Raw genomic sequence first — 24,861 nt, 5'->3', positions numbered from 1 at the left:
GCCAACGGCCGTTCCCGCGTGCTGCGCCTCAGCCAATCGGAGCCGGCGGAGCTGCCGCTGACCAATGAGAGGCACGAACGGGCCGGAACTGCCTCTGACCTATGAGAGTCCGGGGGCGGGACGGAGCTGCAGCTGGCCAATGAGAGGCATGAACGGGCCGGAACTGGCCCTGACCAATGAGAGTCCGGGGGCGGGACGGAGCTGCCGCTGGCCAATGAGAGGCACGAACGGGCCGGAACTGGCCCTGACCAATGAGTGGCCGGAGGCGGCGTGGAGCTGCGATGGTGGAGGGGCTCGCAGTGTTTTTGTGGCAGAAAATCCCAGATTTCAAGGGAACGCCTGGGATTGCTGGCAGAAAACCCTTTAATCCCTGTTTTTCCCCCTAAATCTGGGGTTTTCTCCCAGAAATCCCTGTTTTCCCCCCCTAAATCTGGGGTTTTCTCCCAGAAATCCCTGTTTTTTCCCCCTTAAATCTGGGGCTTTCTACCAGAAATCCCTGTTTTTCACCTTTAATGTGGCTTTTTCTCCCAGAAATCCTGGTCTTTCCCCAAAAATGTGGGGTTTTCTCCCAGAAATCCCTGTTTTTTCCCCTTCAATCTGGGGTTTTCTCCTAGAAATCTTTGTTTTTTCCCCTTAAATCAAAGGTTTTCTCCCAGAAATCCCTGTTTTTCCCATTACATGTATCTTTTTGTCCCAGAAATCCCTGTTTTTTCCCCTTAAATCTGGGATTTTCTCCCATTAATCCCTGGTTTTCCCATTAAATGTGGCTTTTTCTCCCAGAAAACTTTGTTTTTCCCATTAAAGCTGGGATTTTCTCCCATTAATCCCTCTTTTTTTCCCCTTAAATCTGGGGATTTCTCCCAGAAATCCCTGTTTTTCCCCTTCAATGTCCCTTTTTTCCCATGACGGCGTCCCTGCTCCAGTGCCACCCTTATTGTAACAGACTTCTGCCATCCGTCCCATCTCAACTCTCTCACTCTTTGCCCTTCTTTCTCGCAGTCCCCCTCCAGACACCGAAGGCCAGAAAAAGAACAGGGCAGCACACCCAAAAACAAAGAAACACAGAACCGTGGCAGTGTCCATCTCTACTGGTGATGTTTTTTATTGACCACAACCTGAGTTGGAGTTGGAGTTGGGTGGCCCTTGGAGCACTGCCTGCTGATGCTGCTCCTCTCAGTCGTTCAGCTGCAGCTTCTGCATCATCTCCACCAGGCTGTTCATGGCAGAGGACTGGAAAGAAACAGAGCGAGTGTAGGAACAGGACAGAAACTCTCCTTAAGATCTCCTTAAGCAAGGCTGAGCAGGACTCTTGCAGCACGGCCCCATGCAGCACAGCACGTTCCTGCCATTCAGGTCACTGGCGTTACTTCCCACAGCAGCTGCCTATGCTAAGATTCCTGCTCTGCTGGGGGAACGAGGTTTCCAAGGTTGCAGTGCTCGACATGGCAAGGCTCTTTATGGCAGCAAAACCCTCCGGCCGTTGCCAGCAGTGTCCTTCTGAAGGCAGAGGAAGGCACCCAAGCTCCCCTGGGCAGCTCTCACTGACAGCGTGACTTCCTCAGACACACAGCTGGGTGTTTCTCTGGGACATCACTGCCCTCAGGACCTTACAGCATCCGTCACGGCTGTCAGACAGAGGCACTGAGAGCAACGAGAGCCGTGTCTGTGCTCCCCAAGGACTCACCTCTGCACGTGCAGCTGCAGCCCTGAGGGAAGCCTTCTTCAGTTCCCTTCTCCTCTCTTTCTGTCGTCGTCTTCTTGCTATAAAGCAAGAATAAAAATGAATTCATGGGTGCCACAAAAGAAGGCAGAAAAAAGACCGGGGAAATTCGAGCAGGAAGCCTCTCAGGGAATGACATTTCCAGGGGGACAAACAGAAGACCAGCGTGCGGTTAAAGAGACGGGGTTACATACTGTGGCACCTCACTGCCTTGGGACTTTGGAGGCTTCAACTCTTTTCCCCTCTGCAGAGAAGGAAAAAGCAAAGCCAACCCTGTGCAGCCTCGGTGTGCTCGAGAAGGGCAGCACCTGCCCTGCAGGGCGGCAGCACAGCGCCTGCTTACCTGTCAGCTTGGGGCTCCGTGCTGCAGCAGGCCCAGGCTGTGCTGCTGGAGCCGGCACGCTGCCTCCGCTCTGACCTCTGGCTCTTTTGCAGGCAGGCAGCTGTGCTGTTTGCAGCTCTTCTTCCAAGCCCTTGCGTTTGCATCCAGCCAGGGACTCGGAGACAGAGCGGGGGCACACGGCAGGGGCAGGTCTTCCCCCCGAGCTGGGACCTGCTGATGGAGGAAGCCCCCCAGCCTGGAGACGAGCTCTCCCAGAAAGCACTTCCTGCACCGCTTTCGGGTCGATCTTTGCCTCGGACTCAGCACCTCTGTCTGTTATAATCCAGAAAAGAGAAGCAAGGAGATACAACGAGAGCCCAGTGCTTTCAGTCTGCACAATGGGCCACAATACCAGGAAATCTGCAGTAAGGAATCTTAGCATCTTGGGTGAACGTTGGGTTGAGATTACAAAACGGGACAGGAAGGTAACAGTAGATCCCAGGGATTAATACCTCAAGCAACACACAACAACGTCAGTCCCAGAAAGAACAGAGAGCCCAGCTAGAAAGACAGTGCCCCAAACCCAGGTGCCTGCTGGGTGTCCGTACCTCTCTTGGGTGCTGTGCCACACTCAGTGCTTCTGCCTTGCCTTTCTGCAAGGCTGCGCTTGGCTGGAAGGCTGCTTGCATCAGCTTCTGACAGAAAGGAAACAGAGACATGAAGAGCATCTCTTTGGAGGAGTATTTTAGCACAGTCAACCAAACTTCTGGTCTTCAAGTGTAGTTTCTTCAATTTCCTTTCTGCTGCTACAGCCTTGTGCCACTTGTGCAGTCAGCACAGATCTGCAGCGCCCTTTCCTCTCTCCTCCATCACACACAGCCCTGCATGCAGCCCTCCTTAGAGGCAGCACCCACAGCACAGCTCACAGGAGCTCCTTACCTGGGGAGGCTTTCCGTTTCCCCCCGTGCCCGGCACCATCCCACGGACGCGCAGGCTCCGTCCCTGCAACGACAGATGGAGTGTGATTGCACAGACACCAGGAGCAGCACTGTCCTGTCAGCCCACACCCAGCCCCAAAACCAGAAGACGCTGTTCTACAGCCAGAGCAGAAACTGGTCTTTAAACTGCGCTGTGCTTACACAGAGCAGTACTGCTCTCATGCCTGTCAGATGGCAGCAGAGGAACCCCGGACTGCCTGACAGCTCTGCATTCTGCAGAGCAAAGCTGCACCAGCAAACAAAATGCTACCGGGTGCAAACGTCGAGACACGGATCTCTTGTCCCTAGAGGGAATGCGCTCAGCTCTGAGCAGCACCACTTGCACACAGACTTCTGTCTCACTGCTGCCATCAGCTGTTGCTGTCGGCCTTTCTAATGCTTCCGCCATGGTTACTGGACATCCCTGCAGCACTGCAGCCGCTCAGAAGTAATACTCAACATTCATTCCTCCATCCTCCATGACAGAGGACTGCAGAAACTCACTTTTGGGTGGCAGTGAGGACGGCCCGTCCCCATTGCGCCCCTCTGTGCGCTGCCAGGCGCCATGGGATCTCTGCTCCCAAACACGGGGAACCGCGCTGCGCTGCTTCTGAGGAGAGAAAGAAGAAACGTTGGAGGGAACGGGCAGCCAAGGTTTGCACAGAGCTTCCAGGTCGTGCCAGGGATGGGATGGCAGAGTGCTGAGATGTTCGTGATCACTGAGGGAAAACACGGCCTGAGCCATGCCCATGCTATTAGCCCAGGCTGTCAGCCAGCGCAGAACCCAACCAGTTCCTGAGGTCCCAAAGGACCAGCAGGGCTCCCCCCGCTCCACCCCTTCCCCTTGAAAACAGAAACAAAGGAAGAAACACCAAGCAAAAGATACCCAGCCCTACCTTTGCTCTCACACAGCGGGAACTGGAGCCGCGCTCGTCTCCATGCTGAGACATGACGGCTGAAGTCTCAGAGGAAGCCCAAGCTCCGATGGCTCTCTGCACAGGAACTTCCCCCGCTCCTGGAAAGAGCTGGCTTCACTCTTCCTCGATGCCCAAAATCTCCTTTTGGACAGGAACCCTGCAGAAAGCATCCACCAGTGAAAAATCAGGAGGAAGAAGCATCTTCCCAGCTTTCTTCTGCCGCACCATGCAGTCTCTTGAGGAGTGCAGCATCTGGAAGGCAGTGGGCTGCAAGAGCTGCCTGCCACCAGGTCCAGCCACGGCTGTGTCAGCAAGCACCCTTCTCCATCTCCTCAACAGCTCTGCACCCAGCCATCCATGGGGCAGGGGGCACGAGCTGTGCTCTGAGAAGCCTGTGCTCTCCTTGCTTTTCAATGTCGGACGTGAAGGCGGGGGCTCAGCAGTGAATTTCCAGGGGAGGAAGGACATCTCATCATCCTCACCGAAACGTGGGATGCAATCTCAGCAAGAACCATTTCCCTGCAAACAGCCATGCTGAGGGGCACCGCCGGAGCTGGGAACTGCTCCCCAGCCCAGCTTTTCTGCTGATATCTCCCGGCACCCAGCCAGCACCAAACCCAGCTCACCTGGTCAGCCTGCTCAGCCGGAGCGGTGCCCAGCTGACGCACACGCCGCAGCGCTGCTCCCAGTGGGCTCTCAAAGGATGATCCCTCAAGAAAAGCACAGAGCTCAGTCTCGGTGTGCACCACACTCACCAGAGCAACAGCTCTCTGCTCTCCAGCGGTGGCACAAACGCTTCCAGCCCAGCAACCATTGTGCCCTCAGCGAGTGCCTGCATCACCGCTGTGCTTGCATCATAAGCGAAGGAAATGGACGCCTCCCAGATCCAAATTATAGGAAACCTGGGACTCAGCCAATGGGTTGAATGGGGTTAATTGAATGGGGGTTACTTGAAGTAAAGCAACAGAGAAGTGAAGACGACCCTTGTGCAGCCCAGTAAAAACGCAGTATGGCCTCGTCGTGGTCAGCGGGGTCCCAGAGGAACCAGTAGGAGCTGGGAGGAGTGCAGAGCAGTAGGGACCAGAAAAGTGCAGCATGGCCAAGTGAAAACCAGTAAGGAGCAGCATGGCCTCAGAGCGGTCCGTGGAGCCCTATAGGAATCAGCAGAGAGCAACAGGAAGGCACAGCTGTGCCCAGGGCCGGTGCCGGCCTCTGCCTCTGGCTTTGGGCCCTCGGCTTGGTGCTGGCCTCTCGGGCTGTGCGTCAGGCCTAGGCCTGGTGCCGGCCTTTCAGGACTGGCTTTAGGCTCCATGGCCGTTGCCAGCCCGCCCGGCTGTAGGTGTGGCTGTCAGCCCCGGCTCTGGCGCTGCCCCTGTGGCTGTAACCGCGGCATTATGGCCCAAGGCTGGTGCTGGCTCTCTGGCTGGAGCTTCAGACTTCAGGCCCGAAGCTGGTGCCAGCTTCTCGTGCTGTGGCTCCAGGTTTAGGCCCAGTTCCAGTGCAGCCTCTCTGGCTGGGCTTCAACCCAGGGTTGGTGCAGGCCACTCAAGCTGTGGCTTCAGGTCCCTTGGCCGGTGCCAGTCTCTCTGACTGTGTGTTTAGGCCCCAGGGCCACTCCCGGCTTCTCTGGCAGCATCTTTAGGCCCAGGCCGTGTGCCAGCCTCTCTAACTGTGGCTGTGGCTGTGAGCCCCTGGGCTGGATGCAGCCTTTGGGGCTCTGGCCCAAAGTCACCAGGGCTGGTACCAAATTGTAAGCAAACAATATGAGGGCCGCCCAATGGCGTTATCTGAAGTAACAAAACAGAAATTAAGATGGCTCTCCCTTGTTTTTCCCCTTAAATGTGGCTTTTTTCTCCCAGAAATCCCTGTTTTTCCCCTTAAATGTTGGGTTTTCTCCCAGAAATCCCTGTTTTTCCCCCAAAATGTGGGCGTGGGGACCTGGGGGGCTGTGGCACGGCACAAACGACTGCAGGCAGAGGGACGTAGCAAATGGAATGCAAAGCTTTTAATAATGTATCATAAGAAACAATGAGTAACAGAAACAACACTATTGCTAAAATTCCCATCCCACAGTAAGCAGAGCAGCCAGACAACGTCCCATCCCACTGCTGTGCTGACTCTGGAGGACGGCTCGGTTGTGGAGGGGAGAGATGGGGCTGCTGGCGGTGCCCCTGGAACGCTGCCGCTGCTGCCTGGTGCTGCGGGCCGGCGAGGAGCGCAGGGTTACGGGTAGCCGTACTGGTCGGCGATGGCCATGTCTATCTCCCGCTGCACCAGGAACTGCACGGGGCCGATCTTCATCTGCTGGGCCGCCCGCTGCCGCTCTTCCTGGGCCAGCTTCTTCATGCGCTCCCTCTCAGGCCGCTGCTCGGCTGTGATGGGCAGCGACTCCTCCATCACCAGCGGTATTACACCGCCACCCGCCTGCGGCGCCACGCAGGGCACAAAGTCCACGGGGCGCCACGGCCGAGGCTGCTGCTGGGGCAGCGCTGGTGGTGGTGGTGGTGATGGCGGTAGGTCCTTCCGCAGCGCTGAGCTCCTCTGTGGGGACGGGCGCGGGCAGCTCGGCAGCACGTCCTTGGCAGCTCCCTCCTCCTGCACCGTGCTGCCTGGAGCTGTCGGTTCTGCCTTGTGTGCATGGCTGCCTTGGGGCTGGAGGGCAGCAGGGCCAGCGCTGACTGAGGGTTGGGGCTGCACAGAGGGTGGCTGGCGCACCGGGCCCACCGCAGTCACCCTCTGCCCCAGCGGGTGCACCGTCTGGATGCAGTCCTGCAGATGTTTGCGCAGCTCGCTGGCAGTGCCCGCTTGGCTGCCGCTGGCTCCTGCGCCGGCCCCAGGCAGCCTCTGTTGGCATGGCTGTTTGCGGCCTTTCCTTTCTGTTCTTTCCCCGCGGGGCGGCAGCTTCCTTTTCTTGGCAGGAGCGCTGCTGGTGGGCTGCTCCTGCTGGGAGCTCTCCCCTTCCTGGGGGGTGCCGGCAGGCGCAGGGCGCTTGGCCCCCTGCTTGGTGCTGCCCCTGTTCTTGTTGTCTGCCACCCGGCTGGGGACAGAGCCTGGCGACGGGGGCGAGTGAGCCTGAGCCTCCTGGGGCTGCCTTTGCTGCACCTCCTCGGTGGGCTGTGCGGTTTGCACTGAGGGAGGTGCGCTGACGGCCAGGGTGGTCGGCCGTGGGCTGAGCCGGGCGCTCGCTGGTGGCACGACGGGGCGCTGCTCCGACAGCCCGCACTGCAGCTCAGCCAGGAACCCGGGGGATGGAGGAAGCCCCCAGAAGGGGTCGGTGGGCGTCCCGGTGGCAGCCTGTGTGCTGAGCTCTCTGCTGTCCCCGGGGTTGGCAGGGAGCTCAGCGATCAAACATCCGGGGGCAGGGCTGCTGGGGTTCTCGTGGGGGACCTCAGCAGCTCTTGCCACGTCTGAAAATGCAAAAACATCCCCCAAATGGCCATGAGAGCCTTCTCACACCCACTGTGCAAACACACACCTGCAGCTCTGCAGCCCCAAACTCACCATTGATCCAAGAGAGCAAACCCTGGATTCCTGAGTTCTCCTTTTGGAGAGGAACCTACAGAAAGCATCAACAAGGGGAAGACCATGAGGAAGAAGCATTTTCCCAGCTTTCTTCTGCCATGCAATGTCGTCTCTTGAGGAAGGCAATGCTTGGAAATCAGCTGGCTGCAAGACCTGCCTGCCCATCACTAGCTGCAGCTGGGGTCTGACTGCCATGGCTTCTGTCAGCAAGTGCCCCCAGGTCCCCTTTTCCCCCACAGGTGTGCTGACCGCCCATGTCCCCAGCTGAGCACCTGGCTCTCTGCCGTGACTTCAGCGCGGTTTGATGAAGCACCTGCTGGGTATGGCACACCAAGCAACCCACGGAGCAGGGAGGCACAAGTTGCACCCTATGAAGTCTGCGCTCTGCTTCCTTTTGCAGGTCTGACATGAAGGTGGGGGCCCGGCAGCAATTTCCCAGGGGAGGAATGCCTTTTCGTCATCCTCACTGAAACGTGGGATGCAATCTGAAAAAGAACCCATTTTCCCTGGATACAGCCATGCAGAAGGGCACCGTTGGACCTGGGAGCTCCTCCCCAGCCCAGCTTTCCTGCTGATATCTCCCGGCACCCAGCCAGCACCAAACCCAGCTCACCTGGTCAGCCTGCTCAGCCGGAGCGGTGCCCAGCTGACGCACACGCCGCAGCGCTGCTCCCAGTGGGCTCTCAAAGGATGATCCCTCAAGAAAAGCACAGAGCTCAGTCTCGGTGTGCACCACACTCACCAGAGCAACAGCTCTCTGCTCTCCAGCGGTGGCACAAACGCTTCCAGCCCAGCAACCATTGTGCCCTCAGCGAGTGCCTGCATCACCGCTGTGCTTGCATCATAAGCGAAGGAAATGGACGCCTCCCAGATCCAAATTACAGGAAACCTGGGACTCACCCAATGGGTTGAATGGGGTTAAATGAATGGGGGTTACTTGAAGTAAAGCAACAGAGAAGTGAAGACGACCCTTGTGCAGCCCAGTAAAAACGCAGTATGGCCTCGTCGTGGTCAGCGGGGTCCCAGAGGAACCAGTAGGAGCTGGGAGGAGTGCAGAGCAGTAGGGACCAGAAAAGTGCAGCATGGCCAAGTGAAAACCAGTAAGGAGCAGCATGGCCTCAGAGCGGTCCGTGGAGCCCTATAGGAATCAGCAGAGAGCAACAGGAAGGCACAGCTGTGCCCAGGGCCGGTGCCGGCCTCTGCCTCTGGCTTTGGGCCCTCGGCTTGGTGCTGGCCTCTCGGGCTGTGCGTCAGGCCTAGGCCTGGTGCCGGCCTTTCAGGACTGGCTTTAGGCTCCATGGCCGTTGCCAGCCCGCCCGGCTGTAGGTGTGGCTGTCAGCCCCGGCTCTGGCGCTGCCCCTGTGGCTGTAACCGCGGCATTATGGCCCAAGGCTGGTGCTGGCTCTCTGGCTGGAGCTTCAGACTTCAGGCCCGAAGCTGGTGCCAGCTTCTCGTGCTGTGGCTCCAGGTTTAGGCCCAGTTCCAGTGCAGCCTCTCTGGCTGGGCTTCAACCCAGGGTTGGTGCAGGCCACTCAAGCTGTGGCTTCAGGTCCCTTGGCCGGTGCCAGTCTCTCTGACTGTGTGTTTAGGCCCCAGGGCCACTCCCGGCTTCTCTGGCAGCATCTTTAGGCCCAGGCCGTGTGCCAGCCTCTCTAACTGTGGCTGTGGCTGTGAGCCCCTGGGCTGGATGCAGCCTTTGGGGCTCTGGCCCAAAGTCACCAGGGCTGGTACCAAATTGTAAGCAAACAATATGAGGGCCGCCCAATGGCGTTATCTGAAGTAACAAAACAGAAATTAAGATGGCTCTCCCTTGTTTTTCCCCTTAAATGTGGCTTTTTTCTCCCAGAAATCCCTGTTTTTCCCCTTAAATGTTGGGTTTTCTCCCAGAAATCCCTGTTTTTCCCCCAAAATGTGGGCGTGGGGACCTGGGGGGCTGTGGCACGGCACAAACGACTGCAGGCAGAGGGACGTAGCAAATGGAATGCAAAGCTTTTAATAATGTATCATAAGAAACAATGAGTAACAGAAACAACACTATTGCTAAAATTCCCATCCCACAGTAAGCAGAGCAGCCAGACAACGTCCCATCCCACTGCTGTGCTGACTCTGGAGGACGGCTCGGTTGTGGAGGGGAGAGATGGGGCTGCTGGCGGTGCCCCTGGAACGCTGCCGCTGCTGCCTGGTGCTGCGGGCCGGCGAGGAGCGCAGGGTTACGGGTAGCCGTACTGGTCGGCGATGGCCATGTCTATCTCCCGCTGCACCAGGAACTGCACGGGGCCGATCTTCATCTGCTGGGCCGCCCGCTGCCGCTCTTCCTGGGCCAGCTTCTTCATGCGCTCCCTCTCAGGCCGCTGCTCGGCTGTGATGGGCAGCGACTCCTCCATCACCAGCGGTATTACACCGCCACCCGCCTGCGGCGCCACGCAGGGCACAAAGTCCACGGGGCGCCACGGCCGAGGCTGCTGCTGGGGCAGCGCTGGTGGTGGTGGTGGTGATGGCGGTAGGTCCTTCCGCAGCGCTGAGCTCCTCTGTGGGGACGGGCGCGGGCAGCTCGGCAGCACGTCCTTGGCAGCTCCCTCCTCCTGCACCGTGCTGCCTGGAGCTGTCGGTTCTGCCTTGTGTGCATGGCTGCCTTGGGGCTGGAGGGCAGCAGGGCCAGCGCTGACTGAGGGTTGGGGCTGCACAGAGGGTGGCTGGCGCACCGGGCCCACCGCAGTCACCCTCTGCCCCAGCGGGTGCACCGTCTGGATGCAGTCCTGCAGATGTTTGCGCAGCTCGCTGGCAGTGCCCGCTTGGCTGCCGCTGGCTCCTGCGCCGGCCCCAGGCAGCCTCTGTTGGCATGGCTGTTTGCGGCCTTTCCTTTCTGTTCTTTCCCCGCGGGGCGGCAGCTTCCTTTTCTTGGCAGGAGCGCTGCTGGTGGGCTGCTCCTGCTGGGAGCTCTCCCCTTCCTGGGGGGTGCCGGCAGGCGCAGGGCGCTTGGCCCCCTGCTTGGTGCTGCCCCTGTTCTTGTTGTCTGCCACCCGGCTGGGGACAGAGCCTGGCGACGGGGGCGAGTGAGCCTGAGCCTCCTGGGGCTGCCTTTGCTGCACCTCCTCGGTGGGCTGTGCGGTTTGCACTGAGGGAGGTGCGCTGACGGCCAGGGTGGTCGGCCGTGGGCTGAGCCGGGCGCTCGCTGGTGGCACGACGGGGCGCTGCTCCGACAGCCCGCACTGCAGCTCAGCCAGGAACCCGGGGGATGGAGGAAGCCCCCAGAAGGGGTCGGTGGGCGTCCCGGTGGCAGCCTGTGTGCTGAGCTCTCTGCTGTCCCCGGGGTTGGCAGGGAGCTCAGCGATCAAACATCCGGGGGCAGGGCTGCTGGGGTTCTCGTGGGGGACCTCAGCAGCTCTTGCCACGTCTGAAAATGCAAAAACATCCCCCAAATGGCCATGAGAGCCTTCTCACACCCACTGTGCAAACACACACCTGCAGCTCTGCAGCCCCAAACTCACCATTGATCCAAGAGAGCAAACCCTGGATGTCCGTGATGTCCTCCGGCACATCCGAGCTGCTCGCCACTGCTGGGAACAGCAAGAAAAAATGCCAAAGAGTCAATGCCAGCTCTCCTGTACCACGTTCACAGCAAGGGACCTTGCGTGAACGTTGGGTTCCCATTGTAAATCAGGACAGGAGAGGTAACTGTAAATCCCAGGGATTAAAACCCCAAGCAACACGCAGTGAGAACAGTCCCAGGAAAGAACAGGCAGAAAGCCTAACTAGAAAGACAGTGCACCAAACCCAGATGCCTGCTGTGTGTCTGTACCTCTCTTGGGTGCTGTGCCACACTCCTGGCTTTCCACATGGCTGCGCTTCAGGGGAAGGCCACTGGCATCAGCTTCTGACAGAAAGGAGACAAGAAAGACATGAAGAGCATCTCTTTGGAGGAAGATTTCAGCACTGCCAACCACAAACTTCTGGTCTTCAGCAGCAGTTTTGTCAATTTGCTTTTCTGCTGCTACAGCCTTGGGCCACTTCTGCAGTCAGCACAGAACTGCAGTCCCTTCCTCTCCCCTCCATCACACGCAGCCCTTCATGCAGCCCTGTTTAGAGGCAGTGCCCACACCGCAGCTCACAGGAGCTTCTTACCTGCGGAGGCTTTCCGTTTCCCCCCTTGCCCCGCACCGTTCCACAAATGCACAGGTTTTGTCCCTACAACAACAGATCGTGTGTTGATTTCACAGACACCAGCAGGCAGCACAAGTATTGTCCAGTAAGCCCATGTCCCCCCAGAAAACAGAAAGATGCTGCTTTGACAGCTCAAACACAACTGATAGTTCACGTCTCACTGCCCCTTCCTGCACTCCACATGGATGCTTACTTGACATCGCCTGCAGCACTGCAATCTTCAGCTGCCTGGATTCCTGAGTTCTCCTTTTGGAGAGGAACCTACAGAAAGCATCAACAAGGGGAAGACCATGAGGAAGAAGCATTTTCCCAGCTTTCTTCTGCCATGCAATGTCGTCTCTTGAGGAAGGCAATGCTTGGAAATCAGCTGGCTGCAAGACCTGCCTGCCCATCACTAGCTGCAGCTGGGGTCTGACTGCCATGGCTTCTGTCAGCAAGTGCCCCCAGGTCCCCTTTTCCCCCACAGGTGTGCTGACCGCCCATGTCCCCAGCTGAGCACCTGGCTCTCTGCCGTGACTTCAGCGCGGTTTGATGAAGCACCTGCTGGGTATGGCACACCAAGCAACCCACGGAGCAGGGAGGCACAAGTTGCACCCTATGAAGTCTGCGCTCTGCTTCCTTTTGCAGGTCTGACATGAAGGTGGGGGCCCGGCAGCAATTTCCCAGGGGAGGAATGCCTTTTCGTCATCCTCACTGAAACGTGGGATGCAATCTGAACAAGAACCCATTTTCCCTGGATACAGCCATGCAGAAGGGCACCGTTGGACCTGGGAGCTCCTCCCCAGCCCAGCTTTCCTGCTGATATCTCCCGGCACCCAGCCAGCACCAAACCCAGCTCACCTGGTCAGCCTGCTCAGCCGGAGCGGTGCCCAGCTGACGCACACGCCGCAGCGCTGCTCCCAGTGGGCTCTCAAAGGATGATCCCTCAAGAAAAGCACAGAGCTCAGTCTTGGTGTGCACCACGCTCACCAGAGCAACAGCTCTCTGCTCTCCAGCGGTGGCACAAACGCTTCCAGCCCAGCAACCACTGTGAGCTCAGCGAGTGCCTGCATCACCGCTGTGCTTGCATCATAAGCAAAGGAAATGGACGCCTCCCAGATCCAAATTACAGGAAACCTGGGACTCACCCAATGGGTTGAATGGGGTTAAATGAATGGGGGTTACTTGAAGTAAAGCAACAGAGAAGTGAAGACGACCCTTGTGCAGCCCAGTAAAAACGCAGTATGGCCTCGTCGTGGTCAGCGGGGTCCCAGAGGAACCAGTAGGAGCTGGGAGGAGTGCACAGCAGTAGGGACCAGAAAAGTGCAGCATGGCCAAGTGAAAACCAGTAAGGAGCAGCATGGCCTCAGAGCGGTCCGTGGAGCCCTGTAGGAATCAGCAGAGAGCAACAGGAAGGCACAGCTGTGCCCAGGGCCGGTGCCGGCCTCTGCCTCTGGCTTTGGGCCCTCGGCCTGGTGCCGGCCTCTCGGGCTGTGCGTCAGGCCTAGGCCTGGTGCCGGCCTTTCAGGACTGGCTTTAGGCTCCATGGCCGTTGCCAGCCCGCCCGGCTGTAGGTGTGGCTGTCAGCCCCGGCTCTGGCGCTGCCCCTGTGGCTGTAACCGCAGCATTATGGCCCAGGGCTGGTGCTGGCTCTCTGGCTGGAGCTTCAGACTTCAGGGCCGGCTCTCAGGCTGTGGCTTCAGGCCCGAAGCTGGTGCCGGCTTCTTGTGCTGTGGCTCCAGGTTTAGGCCCAGGGCCAGTGCAGCCTCTCTGGCTGGGCTTCAACCCAGGGTTGGTGCTGGCTGCTCAGGCTGTGGCTTCAGGTCCCTTGGCCGGTGCCAGTCTCTCTGGCTGTGTGTTTAGGCCCCAGGGCCACTCCCGGCTTCTCTGGCAGCATCTTTAGGCCCAGGCCGTGTGCCAGCCTCTCTAACTGGGGCTGTGGCTGTGAGCCCCTGGGCTGGATGCAGCCTTTGGGGCTCTGGCCCAAAGTCACCAGGCCTGGTACCAAATTGTAAGCAAACAATATGAGGGCCGCCCAATGGCGTTTTCTGAAGTAACAGAACAGAGAAATTAAGATGAGTCTTGTGTAACCAGCCTGGGTCATCCTCTCGCTCAGGCACCGCATGATCAGACCCAGGAGATGTTGCCCCCAGGCTGTCCCTAGATTGGAGGCCGGAAGGATTTGGGCTCCCAAGCAATCAGCCAGCATTCGGATGAGTCAGCCCTCTGGTTTTTATGAGGACAGACGAGCCCACCTTGGAAAGCCATCTGGGCAAAGGCAGAACAGCTTTGTTCTTGGGCCGCAGCACTCCGTGGCCAGGCACTGCTCAAACGCTGGGCCTGCATTTCCTCCTGGGCATCCACGCGTGCTCTGAGTCCGCTGCAGCTTTCTGCAGGTTTGTGGCTTCCTGCTGAGGAGCTCCTCGTGTTCTTCTGCAACTGCCCCCCAGCATCACTGCTGCCTCCTCTGGTGCCGTGCTGGGAGATGCAGCAGCTCTCATCAGCCTGCACTTCCTTCCTCCCAGCAGCAGCTGCTCCTGCACTGACCTTCATTCACACTGGATGCCGTCCACTTCTAGTGCCAGCTGACCTGCAACACAGAGAAAGGAAATGTGGGATCAGACCAAATGCAGAAGCCCGAGGCTGTGCCACCACCACGTACTGCAGCCTTGGGAAGCCAGCTGCCACTGCAACCTTGGTCAGAATTAAAGCAGGCACCGTAAGTTAAGTGTGACTTCTGAACTGAAGGAATTGCTGCAGTCAGAAATAAATACTGAAATAAATACTGAAACTTACTGAACTGTAGGTGGTTACCTCTGAATTCTTTGGTTTTGGGAAACTATGGACTTGGAATTGAAGGGTACAAGAAAAACGAGGAGCACTTGGCAACTCAGGCAAGCAGAGCAGCGCAGGGAAGATTGCTGCATTTCTTCTTCTCCTGGCCCAGAAAGGAATTTTCCTACCTTAAAAGAGGTACTTAAAAGAGGTACCTTAAAAGAGAAAAGAGAAGAGCCTCACAGAGTAGACACAATACAGTCTCACATCACGGGTAGTAGCTGGAGAGCTCTCGTGGCACAAAGCTCAGGGCTGCAGAAATTAAGGTTGCTCTAAGCTTTAGAACAAGGTGAAAGACAAGGTTGAATGCGAAACATCGGCACTTCCTGCAGAGCACATCACACAGCTGTAGGCACCGCCTGAGGGGTAACAGATCAGAAAGGAAAACCTGACTATGTGAACGCAGGGACAAGCTGCTCTTCTCCTGGGCCTTTGTTCACAGTGAGGATTTCCCTCAAGAGCGCTGCTTTCCGCTCAGGCTGCTGCTGTCTCCAGCTGTTGGTCACTTCAACTGCTGGACGCTGTGCCCACAGCTCATTCTGCTCTGGGCAAAGCCTGCTGGGTGAACTCCAAACCAAGGTCACAGCCACGCTAATCCAGCTGGTTTGTCTGAAAGGGCTCAGAGGCCACTGTGAGAATCCTTCTTTGTTTTTTTTTTTGGCTCAAGGCTTCCTGAGGTATTTTGTTGAGGAGGCAAGTGATGGTGTTGCGTGGCAATCGACATCGCTGTGTGGACAATTTGACATCTTTGGAGCTGTTTGCCTTCGGAAGATGGTGCTCAGGACTGTTTGCTGGCAGAAGATCTAGCCTGTGACCAAATAACTCCTGTTTGCTATGGAAGGCTGGGGGATGATACCATTGTATCCTGCGAAGGCAAGATACAAGTTGGTGCCTCCCTGCTTCCTCTTATCTGCTGGCAAGGCCAGAAAGATAAGAACAAAGGAATTTCCTGCTGAGGTCCCAGAGCCAGAAGCTGCCACTGCAAGGAGAGCTGACTCAACCACCTTGGGTTTGAGCTGTCACTGCAAAGACAGCTGACTCGACCACTTTGGATTTGAGCTGTCACTCCAAAGATAGCTGACTCAACCACTTTGAAACCATTGAAAAGGGGCCATCATCACCATGGTTGTCGTTGTCCTTCATTTGTCGTCGTCGTTGTCAATAGAACAACAATGCCCGACGACCCACCACTACTGAAGGTCAAAGACTGAACTACGAACCACGCTGGATCCATGGTGGTGACTGTGTCCCTCTTGCTTCCTATAAAGACTCCTTGCTTATTCTCTTCTATCTTTTCTATCACCCTCCTTCCCTTCCCCATTACCCTAATTCATAATAGAGTCCGTCCTCCCCTTCCCCATTTCCCTGATTAAGATTTGTAATCAACTGGTCGGACCAACATTGGAACCGTTGCTTCTTAATCTCATGCCGGGTATGTAGATAATAAAAGAACCTCCTCTCCCTCCTATAAATTGGAGCGAGACATTTATTCAATGGCGTAGTCGTTGCAGGATACCCGCTGTGAGAGTGTTGTCCTTCCAGATATAGTTTGAAACTTTTTTTTTCTGTGTGCACCTCCTGGAGTTGCAAGGAGCGATAGTTTTGAAAATTTAGACGTGAGTCCTTCTCCAGGAAGACCGCTCCATATTCTGAAACTTTACCTTTTATGTGTGTACCTCTTGGGGACCTATTTGGAATGCTTGCATTTTGTTTAATACGTGTGCGCCTCCTCGGGAAGACCTCTCTGGTTATTTGGTAAATGAAGTGCGAAACTTGAACCTTTTGTGTGTGTGTGTGTGTGTGTGTGTCTGCATGCACGCGCCTCTTGGGGAAGTGAGGAAGTGATATTTTGTTACTTAAACGTGTGTGCCTCTCCAAGAAATTTTATTTACTCTATTGAAACCTAGAAAGTGTTGCTTTAGCTTCACATTTTTTGCGCTCCCCCAAAGGAAGGGAGGAGTGATTGGAGCATTTGCATTTGTTTAGGTGCGGTGTATCTCCCTGGGAGGAGCGGTGAGGAGTAACTGAGCTTTTGAATACGTGTACCTCCTCCTCCCTTAGTATAGACCTTTCATTGTATTAAGAAATGAGTAACAGTATTGCCAGTATGAAAAGTGAAGATGTGTTATTTGACCTTTTAGAAAAGCATGGTGCTCGTCCCTCTTTATCAGGGGTGGATTGGGCACGCCAAAATTGGCATAATTTGCAGTGTTCCGGACCGCATTAGTGTCTTACAGAATGAGGCTCGTACACGAGCTGGAAAAGGAAAGTCGTTCATTTGTGCTGTACTCGGGGCTGCTTTAAAAGCTGCTGTGGAGTTCCGAAATGAAAAGCATTCGGCAGAACTCCAAACCATAGAAGCACTACAGGAATCGGTTAGAGTTACACAAGAATTGGTAAAAACTCTGCAGAATCAAGTAGTTAATCTTGAGGAACAATTAGAAAGAGAGAAACGTAATGCGGCTTTGTCGCAAATGGCTTTTAAGGAACTGCTGACGTGTAAGCATGCCAGCCATACCGTCACCCATAGTTTGCCTCGAGAAAAAACTTCTCCTCAGGTGGAACTACCAGGAATGAAGGAAAGGCTAGATAAATTAGAAACTCCAACAGCCCCATTGCGTCCTTTGATAAAAACTGAATACACATTCGATAACAGTGAGGATCTAGATCCTCAAATGAATGTTAAAGAAATTCCCTTCTCAGCCACTGAACTAGCGAAATTGAAGAAAGATTTCAGCCGCTCTCCGAAGGAATCAGAGACAGAATATGTATGGAGGGTTAGTCTCACTGGTGGCGACCAGATTCGGTTAACAGAAAAGGAAGCAGAAGGTTATTGGGGACCAGGAGTATTTTTAACTACTGGTGACAATCGTGCTCCCTGGTCCTTAACGCAAAGGGCTGCCTATTGGGCAGGTGGTCTCAACCCTTTAGAACGGGGAGACCCTCTTGCCATTATTGGAACAACTGATCAGTTAGTAGAGAGTGTTCAAAAGGCTGCTTGTCTCCAAATGATGTGTGATAGAAAGCTGCAGCCACACCATGAATCACCTATGATGATGCCTGTTGATCCTGAGAGAATGACTGCTTTAATTAGAGGGCTTCCAGAGTCGTTAAAGCCTATAGGTATTCAACTGCAAGGAAAAATACAGGCAATGCCTCAGGGAGAGAGAGCCCGGCCAGTGTTAGAAGGAACTGTGACCCCCAACCATCTGCAGTCAGGAAACAAAGCATGGATGTGGGGAGAGGTTGCCCAAGAGTTAATTAACTATGGAAGGAAATATGGGCCAGTGGTTTCTTCCTCCACTAAATTTGAGCCAAGGGAAGTAAGACTTAAGGGCGCAGGAGCAGGCAGTCCCCCTGAGCTGCAAAATGAGCCAGCGGGGAAGAAGACCGGCGTGGATGAATAGGGAGCTATTCTTGAGGCTCCGGGAGAAAAAGAGAATCTACCGCCTGTGGAAAGAGGGACAGGCCACTCAGAATGAATATAAGGAAGTCGTTAGGATGTGTAGAGGTGAAATCAGAAAGGCAAAAGCCCAGCTTGAATTTAACCTAGCCGCTGGCGTGAAAAGGAATAAGAAACTCTTTTATAAATACATTGACAGTAAGAGGAGGACAAAGGAGAATATCCACTCTTTGCTGGATGAGGCTGGGAATGTGACCACTGAGGATAAGGAAAAGGCGGAGGTTCTGAATGCCTTCTTTACGTCTGTCTTTAAAAGTCAGACCAGTTATCCTCAGGATACCCCTCTCTCTGACCTGGTAATCTCGGCCGGGGAGCACACTAACCCCCCTGTGATTCTGAAAGAAACAGTCCTACTGCTCCAGCTGGACTGTCACAAGTCGATGGGGCCAGATGAGATCCACCCGAGAGTGCTGAGGGAACTGGCGGAGGTGAGAGCCGAGCCGCTTTCCATCATCTGTCAGCGCTCCTTGTTGACTGGTGAGGTCCCAGAAGACTGGAGGCTTGCCAATGTGACTCCCATTGACAAGAAAGGTCGTAAGGAGGATCCGGGGAACTACAGGCCTGTCAGCCTGACCTCGGTGCCAGGGAAGGTTATGGAGCAGATCGTCTTGAGGGAGATCATGCGGCATGTGCAGGGTGACCGGGGGATCAGGCCTAGCCAGCATGGGTTCATGAAGGGCAGATCCTGTTTGACCAACCTGATCTCCTTCTATGATCTAGTGACCCATCTGGTGGATGAAGGAAAGGCTGTTGATATGGTCTACCTAGACTTCAGCAAAGCCTTTGGCACTGTCTCCCACAGCATTCTCCTGCAGAAGCTGGCAGCCAGAGGCTTGGATGGGTACACTCTTGGCTGGGTAAGGAGCTGGCTGGAGGGCCGGGCACAGAGAGTGGTGGTGAATGGAGTCAAATCCAGCTGGCGACCGGTCGTGAGTGGTGTTCCCCAGGGGTCGGTGCTGGGGCCTGTCCTCTTCAACATCTTTATTGATGACCTCGATGAGGGCATCGAGTGCACCCTCAGTAAATTCGCAGATGACACCAAATTGGCTGGAAGTGTGGATCTGCCTGGGGGTAGCGAGGCCCTACAGAGGGATCTGGACAGGCTGGAGAGCTGGGCTGGTGCCAATGGGATGAGTTTCAACAAGGCCAAATGCCGGGTCCTGCACTTCGGCCACAACAACCCCAGGCGACGCTACAGGCTTGGGGCGGTGTGGCTGGAGGACGGCGTAGAGGAAATGGACCTGGGGGTATTGATTGATGCTCGGCTGAACATGAGCCGACAGTGTGCCCAGGTGGCCAAGAAGGCCAATGGCATCCTGGCTTGCATCAGAAACAGCGTTGCAAGCAGGAGCAGAGAGGTGATTGTTCCCCTATATTCAGCACTCGTCAGGCCGCACCTCGAGTACACAGTACACAGGCCATATGAGGAGAGGCTGAAGGAGCTGGGAATGTTCAGCCTGGAGAAGAGGAGGCTCAGGGGAGACCTTATTGCTCTCTATAACTTCCTGAAGGGAGGTTGTAGTGAGCTGGGGGTCGGCCTCTTCTCTCGTGTCATTAGGACCAGGGGGAATGGTTTCAAGCTACGGCAGGGGAGATTCAGGCTGGACATGAGGAAGTATTACTTTTCAGAAAGGGTGGTCAGGCACTGGAATGGACTGCCCAGGGAGGTGGTGGAATCACCGACCCTGGGGGTGTTCAAGGAAAGACTGGATGTTGTGTTGAGGGACATGGTTTAGTAGGAGCTATTGGGAATAGGTGAACGGTTGGACTGGGTGATCTTTTAGGTCTTTTCCAACCTTAGTGATTCTATGATTCTATGATTGGAGTCACTAAGAAGTTATGTATGCCCCATTTCTGGGGGCAGTCAAAGCCCAAATAATTGAAGCCTTGTTCAAGGACATCCTGAGCAGTGACCCTGACCAGAACAGCACTGCACACAGAGAAGTCAGAGTAGTGCCTTACTGTGCTGTGTGTCTGATGTGGCCTTCATGGCTGTGCTGGGATGCTCAGATTCCTTGGCCCCAGGACAGCCTCAGCAGCTCCTTGGAGCAGGGCAGCCTGCAGGTGGTGCCCACTTGGTTCCACCTGTGTGGCCTTGCCTATATTTGATTGTGCAGTAAGAAGCTCATGTGAGAGCACTGAAAACCTTGGGTCATCTGTTGCAAACACAGGCTAAAAGACTCAAGAGCAGGTTGCTTCAAGAGGCTGGGGTGGAACCCATCAGCTCATCCCACTAGAGCATAATGTTCTTGTCTAGCTAAGGAAAATGCAGCAAATAAAGCCAAAAGACTCATCAGGTTGATCTGCAGAGTAAGGGAAAAATAAGATTTATTGAGCTGTAGAGGCAAAAAGGAATAAGCATTCAACTGTGACTCAAATCACTGAAGGAGAAGTAAACTACAGCATCCAAGAGTGAAGACAAATCACTCCGAGCACAGAACAGAACCATGAGTTGTGACCTTATATGAAGAAACATACAATTGCTGGTGCAGGAACTGCCTTTCTTCTGTGATGCCCAATGCAGATAACTCTGGAATAAAAGCCTCTGTCCAGCATCAAGATAGGGAAGTCCTATGCAGACTGACTTTGCAAGACCTCTGCCAGTGACAGCACAAAACAGCAAAAGAATCTAGGCAGTAGTAGATCCTTTTCTCAGCTGTGTGGACGCCCTCACTTGTTAAATCAACACAGACTTCTCAGCTGTAAAGCTGCTGCTTTACATCATCTTTTCTGCATGCTTTATTTATTATTATTATTTTGTGCACAGTAGGGTTTGATTTCAGCACACTTTGTCTCAGGCTTTATGTACAAACACTACAGGGCTTGAAAGCAACATATCCCACCTGAGCTCTGACAGTCCGCGGAGTGAAAGTGATGGAGATGACAGTAAAGGTTCCAACCTTGGTGATTCTATGTTTCTTAGCAAGCAGAGCTTGGAAGGGACAAATTTTGATGCTGATGGTGTGGACTTGTTTGTCTCAGGAGGCTGCTTGTCCAGCAGGCGGCAATTTGGGACAGCAAGCACATCCCATAACCACTCATTCCAGCAGGGACATGACAGTAGCCACCTTGCTCAAGAGGAGCCTTGAATTGAGTGAAAAATCTTTTCCTTACCTTCAGGCAGAGTGCCTCCAGTTTCACCCATCACTTTCATCCCCACACTGTGCACAACAGCACGGAGTGTGGCTCTGTATTCTCTAAGATCTCCATGCAGGCTCTCACACGCTGCAGTGATGTGCCCTCAGCCTTCCCTGACTGCTCTGCCAGGGCACACCACTGCCTCCTGCCCGGCTCCCTGTGTGCCAGGACCACCTGGTTCCACCTCCTGATGGCCGTGCTGGGTTTCCTATCTGTGGCCTATCACTGCACTGTCCCAGGCACGGCCCTGCCATGCCTGCGCTGCACAGGACAGGTGTGTTCGGGGTGGGGAAGAGTTCCCCAGCACTAGTGCCCATGGCAGCCCTCAGTGCACCACACTTCTCAGCAATCCTGCTTTACAGACCCAGTGCTGCTCCAGCCGTGTCCTACACAGGGGTCTGCAGACAGCCCTGCTTTACCACCAGGAGCATGGAGACAGCTTCAGGAAAAAGCTCTGCCATAAACATGCAGTCAGTGCTGGAAATGGCTGGTGTGGCAAAAGTCCAGAGCCACCTTCCTGGTCCACGTGTGTCCACAAGGATGTAGAGAGGAAGGGGAAGAGGGATGGAAGTGAGAAGAGAGCAGCACTGCAAAGACCACATCGTGCTGCTCTCTGTGGCCATTGGAGCTGGGAAGCTGCGGCCACGTCTCAAACACAAAAGAGAGGATGGAACCACTGGGCATTAAGGGGCAGCCCCACGGACACTGAAGCTGCTGCTCTGTGTTGCAGCTGGGCTTCTGGACTCTGCACCACTCCTGCCTACGTGAGTCACTCCTCCAGTTTCAGAGGTGGTAAAACACGGGAACAGAGACAACTGAATTTCTGCTGGCTTCATTATTGTATTTATCAACAGAGCTCCCTGTTCTATGGGTACATGAGATGAGAGTGTCAAAACACTACAGAAATGAAGCATGCCAAGAATAACAGATTTAAATTGAAGTCATGTCTGTGAAAATAATAATAATAAGAAAAATAGAAACAAGAGATTGTTCTAACAATTTCTGAATTACTGTGAGACTCATCTTAGGCTGGCATGCATCTTCTGGATGCTGGAGAAGTATGTATTGCTCACTGCAGTCTTGATCTCCTGGTTCCTCATGCCATAGAAGAGGGGGTTCACTGCTGGAGGCACCACCGAGTACAGAAATGACACCACCACGTCCAGGAAAGGGGAGGAGACTGAAGGGGGCTTCAGATAGGCAACCATGGCAGTACTGACAAAGAGGGAGACCACGGCCAGGTGAGGGAGGCACGTGGAAAAGGCTTTGTGCCGTCCCTGCTTAGAGGGCATCCTCAGCACGGCCCTGAAGATCTGAACATAGGTCACAACAATGAATACAAAGCACCCAAAGATTAAACAAAGACTAAAATAGATATTCACAGTTTCCCTCAGGTAGTGTGATTCTGAGCAGGAGAGCTTGAGGATATGGGCGATTTCACAGAAGAACTGGTCCACAACATTGCCTTGGCAGAATGGTATTGAAAATGCAGTAGCAGTGTGCAGCAGAGCATAAAGAAGCCCAGTGCCCCAGGCAGCTGCTGCCATGCTGGCACAAGCTCTGCTGTCCATCAAGGTTCCGTAGTGCAGGGGCTTGCAGATGGCAACGTAGCGGTCATAGGACATGATGGTGAGGATGCAGTACTCTACACAAAAGAAGAAAAGTAAAAAGAAAACCTGTGCAACACATCCTGTGTAGGAGATGTGCCTGGTGTCCCAGAGGGCATTGGCCATGGCTTTGGGGAGAGTGGTGGAGATGCAGCCCAGGTCGAGGAGGGCGAGGTTGAGGAGGAAGAAGTACATGGGGGTGTGCAGGCGGTGGTGGCAGGCTACGGCTGTGCTGATGAGGCCGTTGCCCAGGAGGGCAGCCAGGTAGATGCCCAGCAAGAGCCAGAAGTGCAGGAGCTGCAGCTGCCGCGTGTCTGCCAACGCCAGGAGGAGGAACTGGCTGATGGAGCTGCTGTTGGGCATCTGCAGTTCCTGGGCATGGAGTCCTGTGCAGAGTGCCAGAAATAATGACAGAAGTCAAAATAACATGCAGAGAACCTCCTCCTGCTATACTTCAGGATATTTTTGTTCTCTGTGGAAAATATTCATTTGACTCCATAACTCCAGTTTATTTTCATGAGCTTCACTATTCCATAAGGAGTTGCAGTTTATGTAGCTCTTTGCTCTCTTTTCCAAATTATACCGCAGGCTCCTAGATATTTTCCTATTAGGAGCTGTTTCCACTTATCTTTACCCTGTCTGCACTCAGGGTGCACTTAAATTTCTCTTAGAGAAAGATGCTTGTTTGCAGGAAAAGTGCATTATTCATGTCTCCAAAAAATGATGATAATTTCAGCTGGTGCTCTCCTTTGGGAAAGGAGAGACTGAAAGCACTTAAAGAGATCACACACATAACAGCAGACAGAGAAACGTACAATTCAGGATTCTCAGAGACGTATTCATATTTCAAAGATCCTTTAAGATTTATGCCTCCAACTTTTTCACCTTCCCTACAAAAAATAAAAGAAAAATTCCTGCCTTGTCACTCCTCTCGCAAAGCTCATCTGGAAACACTCTGGGTTGCAGTGTATCTGTGATCCCCCTGCCCCAGGCAGCAGCTGTGGCAGCAGAAGGCCCCTGCCCAGCCCTGCCCTGCCGGGGGGCTCCTTCCCCCCACACGTCTCCCCACAGCGCCCTGGGCAGCTCCCCGGGCAGGCTGAGTGCTGAGCCTGGCAGGCAGCACAGTCCCTGCCCCGGCACACAGCCCCTGGGGCACAGCAGGGACCTGCTCTGCAGGACAGCCCTGGGCACCCGGCTGCAGCCCCGGCTGCACAGCCTGCAGCCGTCCTGGGACACGCAGCCCTCAGGGCTGTGCTTTGATGCTGCAGTATGGAAGCCCTCAGCTGGAGGAGGTTTTTATCGAAAACAAAGAAATATGGAGTGCATTCAGACTGACCTGCAATGGGCTGACCCAGATTTAGTAATTCCTGCATTAAAGCCACTACACTGTCTGCAATGAGAGACTTACCTGGTCAAGGGCTGCGAGAAATGCTCCTCCAGTGAGCTCACAGCCTAACGTGCCACACTGCCTGCCAGCTCTCTTCCTTATTTCCTCTACATGTCTCTTGCAGACCATGCCCCCAGCCCTGCTGTGTGCTGCACAGGAGCTGCTCCTTTGCATTGCTGTTTCCCTGCAGCACTGCCCACTTGTAGGAGCTCCCAGAATCCCAGGAGCCTGGCCCAGCTCAGCAGCAGAGGATGTCATTTCTATCCCACCCACTGATCTCCCCTGAGATGTTCCTGGGTCTCCATGGCCAACAGCTCCTGAAACACTACAGTGTCATTATAGTACTTCTACACCTGCTGAATTAACCACCAAACGTCCACTGGACAGTGACTGGTCCCAGACATATGGTTAGTCCTACCAGAGAGTGTTTGCTGAAACAAAAGGGCACACAGACAAGGACAGTGGACTTTCCCTGTGCAGGGGGCGGTGATCCAGCTGAGGCAGTGAGGCATCTCATCCCTAGATGGAAACCCAAAGGTTGAAATTGGATTCAGCACCCCACAGACACAAAGGAATTTCAGGGATTCCACTGGTTCAGTTCAGATGTGCACAAGGAGTTGCCTGCATGTGAGCTCCTGCTCTGAGTCCTTGGTCCTTCAGCGGGGAGTCAGTTGCTCACACACAGACCCTGGTGATGACCAAGGTGCCTGGGGTGCTGCTGGATGTGTGCAAGTGCTTGTGCAGTATGTGGGAATCCCTGAGATAGACACCTCCTTCCTAAGGCACCCACTTTTACCTTCTTTACCCGTCTCCATGGTGCGTGTGGAGTTATG

At 54.8% G+C, this 24,861-nt stretch overlaps 1 protein-coding gene across 1 annotated transcript; it reads right to left on the bottom strand.

Annotated features, from left to right (window-relative positions):
* Positions 1-22,053: 22,053 nt before the first annotated feature.
* On the bottom strand, positions 22,054-23,016 carry LOC125686162 (olfactory receptor 14C36-like). The gene has a single exon (XM_048929882.1). It carries the CDS (start codon positions 23,002-23,004, stop codon positions 22,054-22,056), a length of 951 nt encoding a protein of 316 aa, XP_048785839.1. The 5' UTR covers positions 23,005-23,016.
* Positions 23,017-24,861: the final 1,845 nt, after the last annotated feature.

Source organism: Lagopus muta, chromosome 32 (genome assembly GCF_023343835.1).
Source record: "Lagopus muta isolate bLagMut1 chromosome 32, bLagMut1 primary, whole genome shotgun sequence".
NCBI lineage: Eukaryota > Metazoa > Chordata > Aves > Galliformes > Phasianidae > Lagopus > Lagopus muta.
This window is presented reverse-complemented; position numbering and strand designations above follow the sequence as displayed.

Bases quoted from the DNA above. Each gene is read 5' to 3' on its own strand.
- LOC125686162 (XM_048929882.1), bottom strand. From the start codon at position 23,004: ATGCCCAACAGCAGCTCCATCAGCCAGTTCCTCCTCCTGGCGTTGGCA.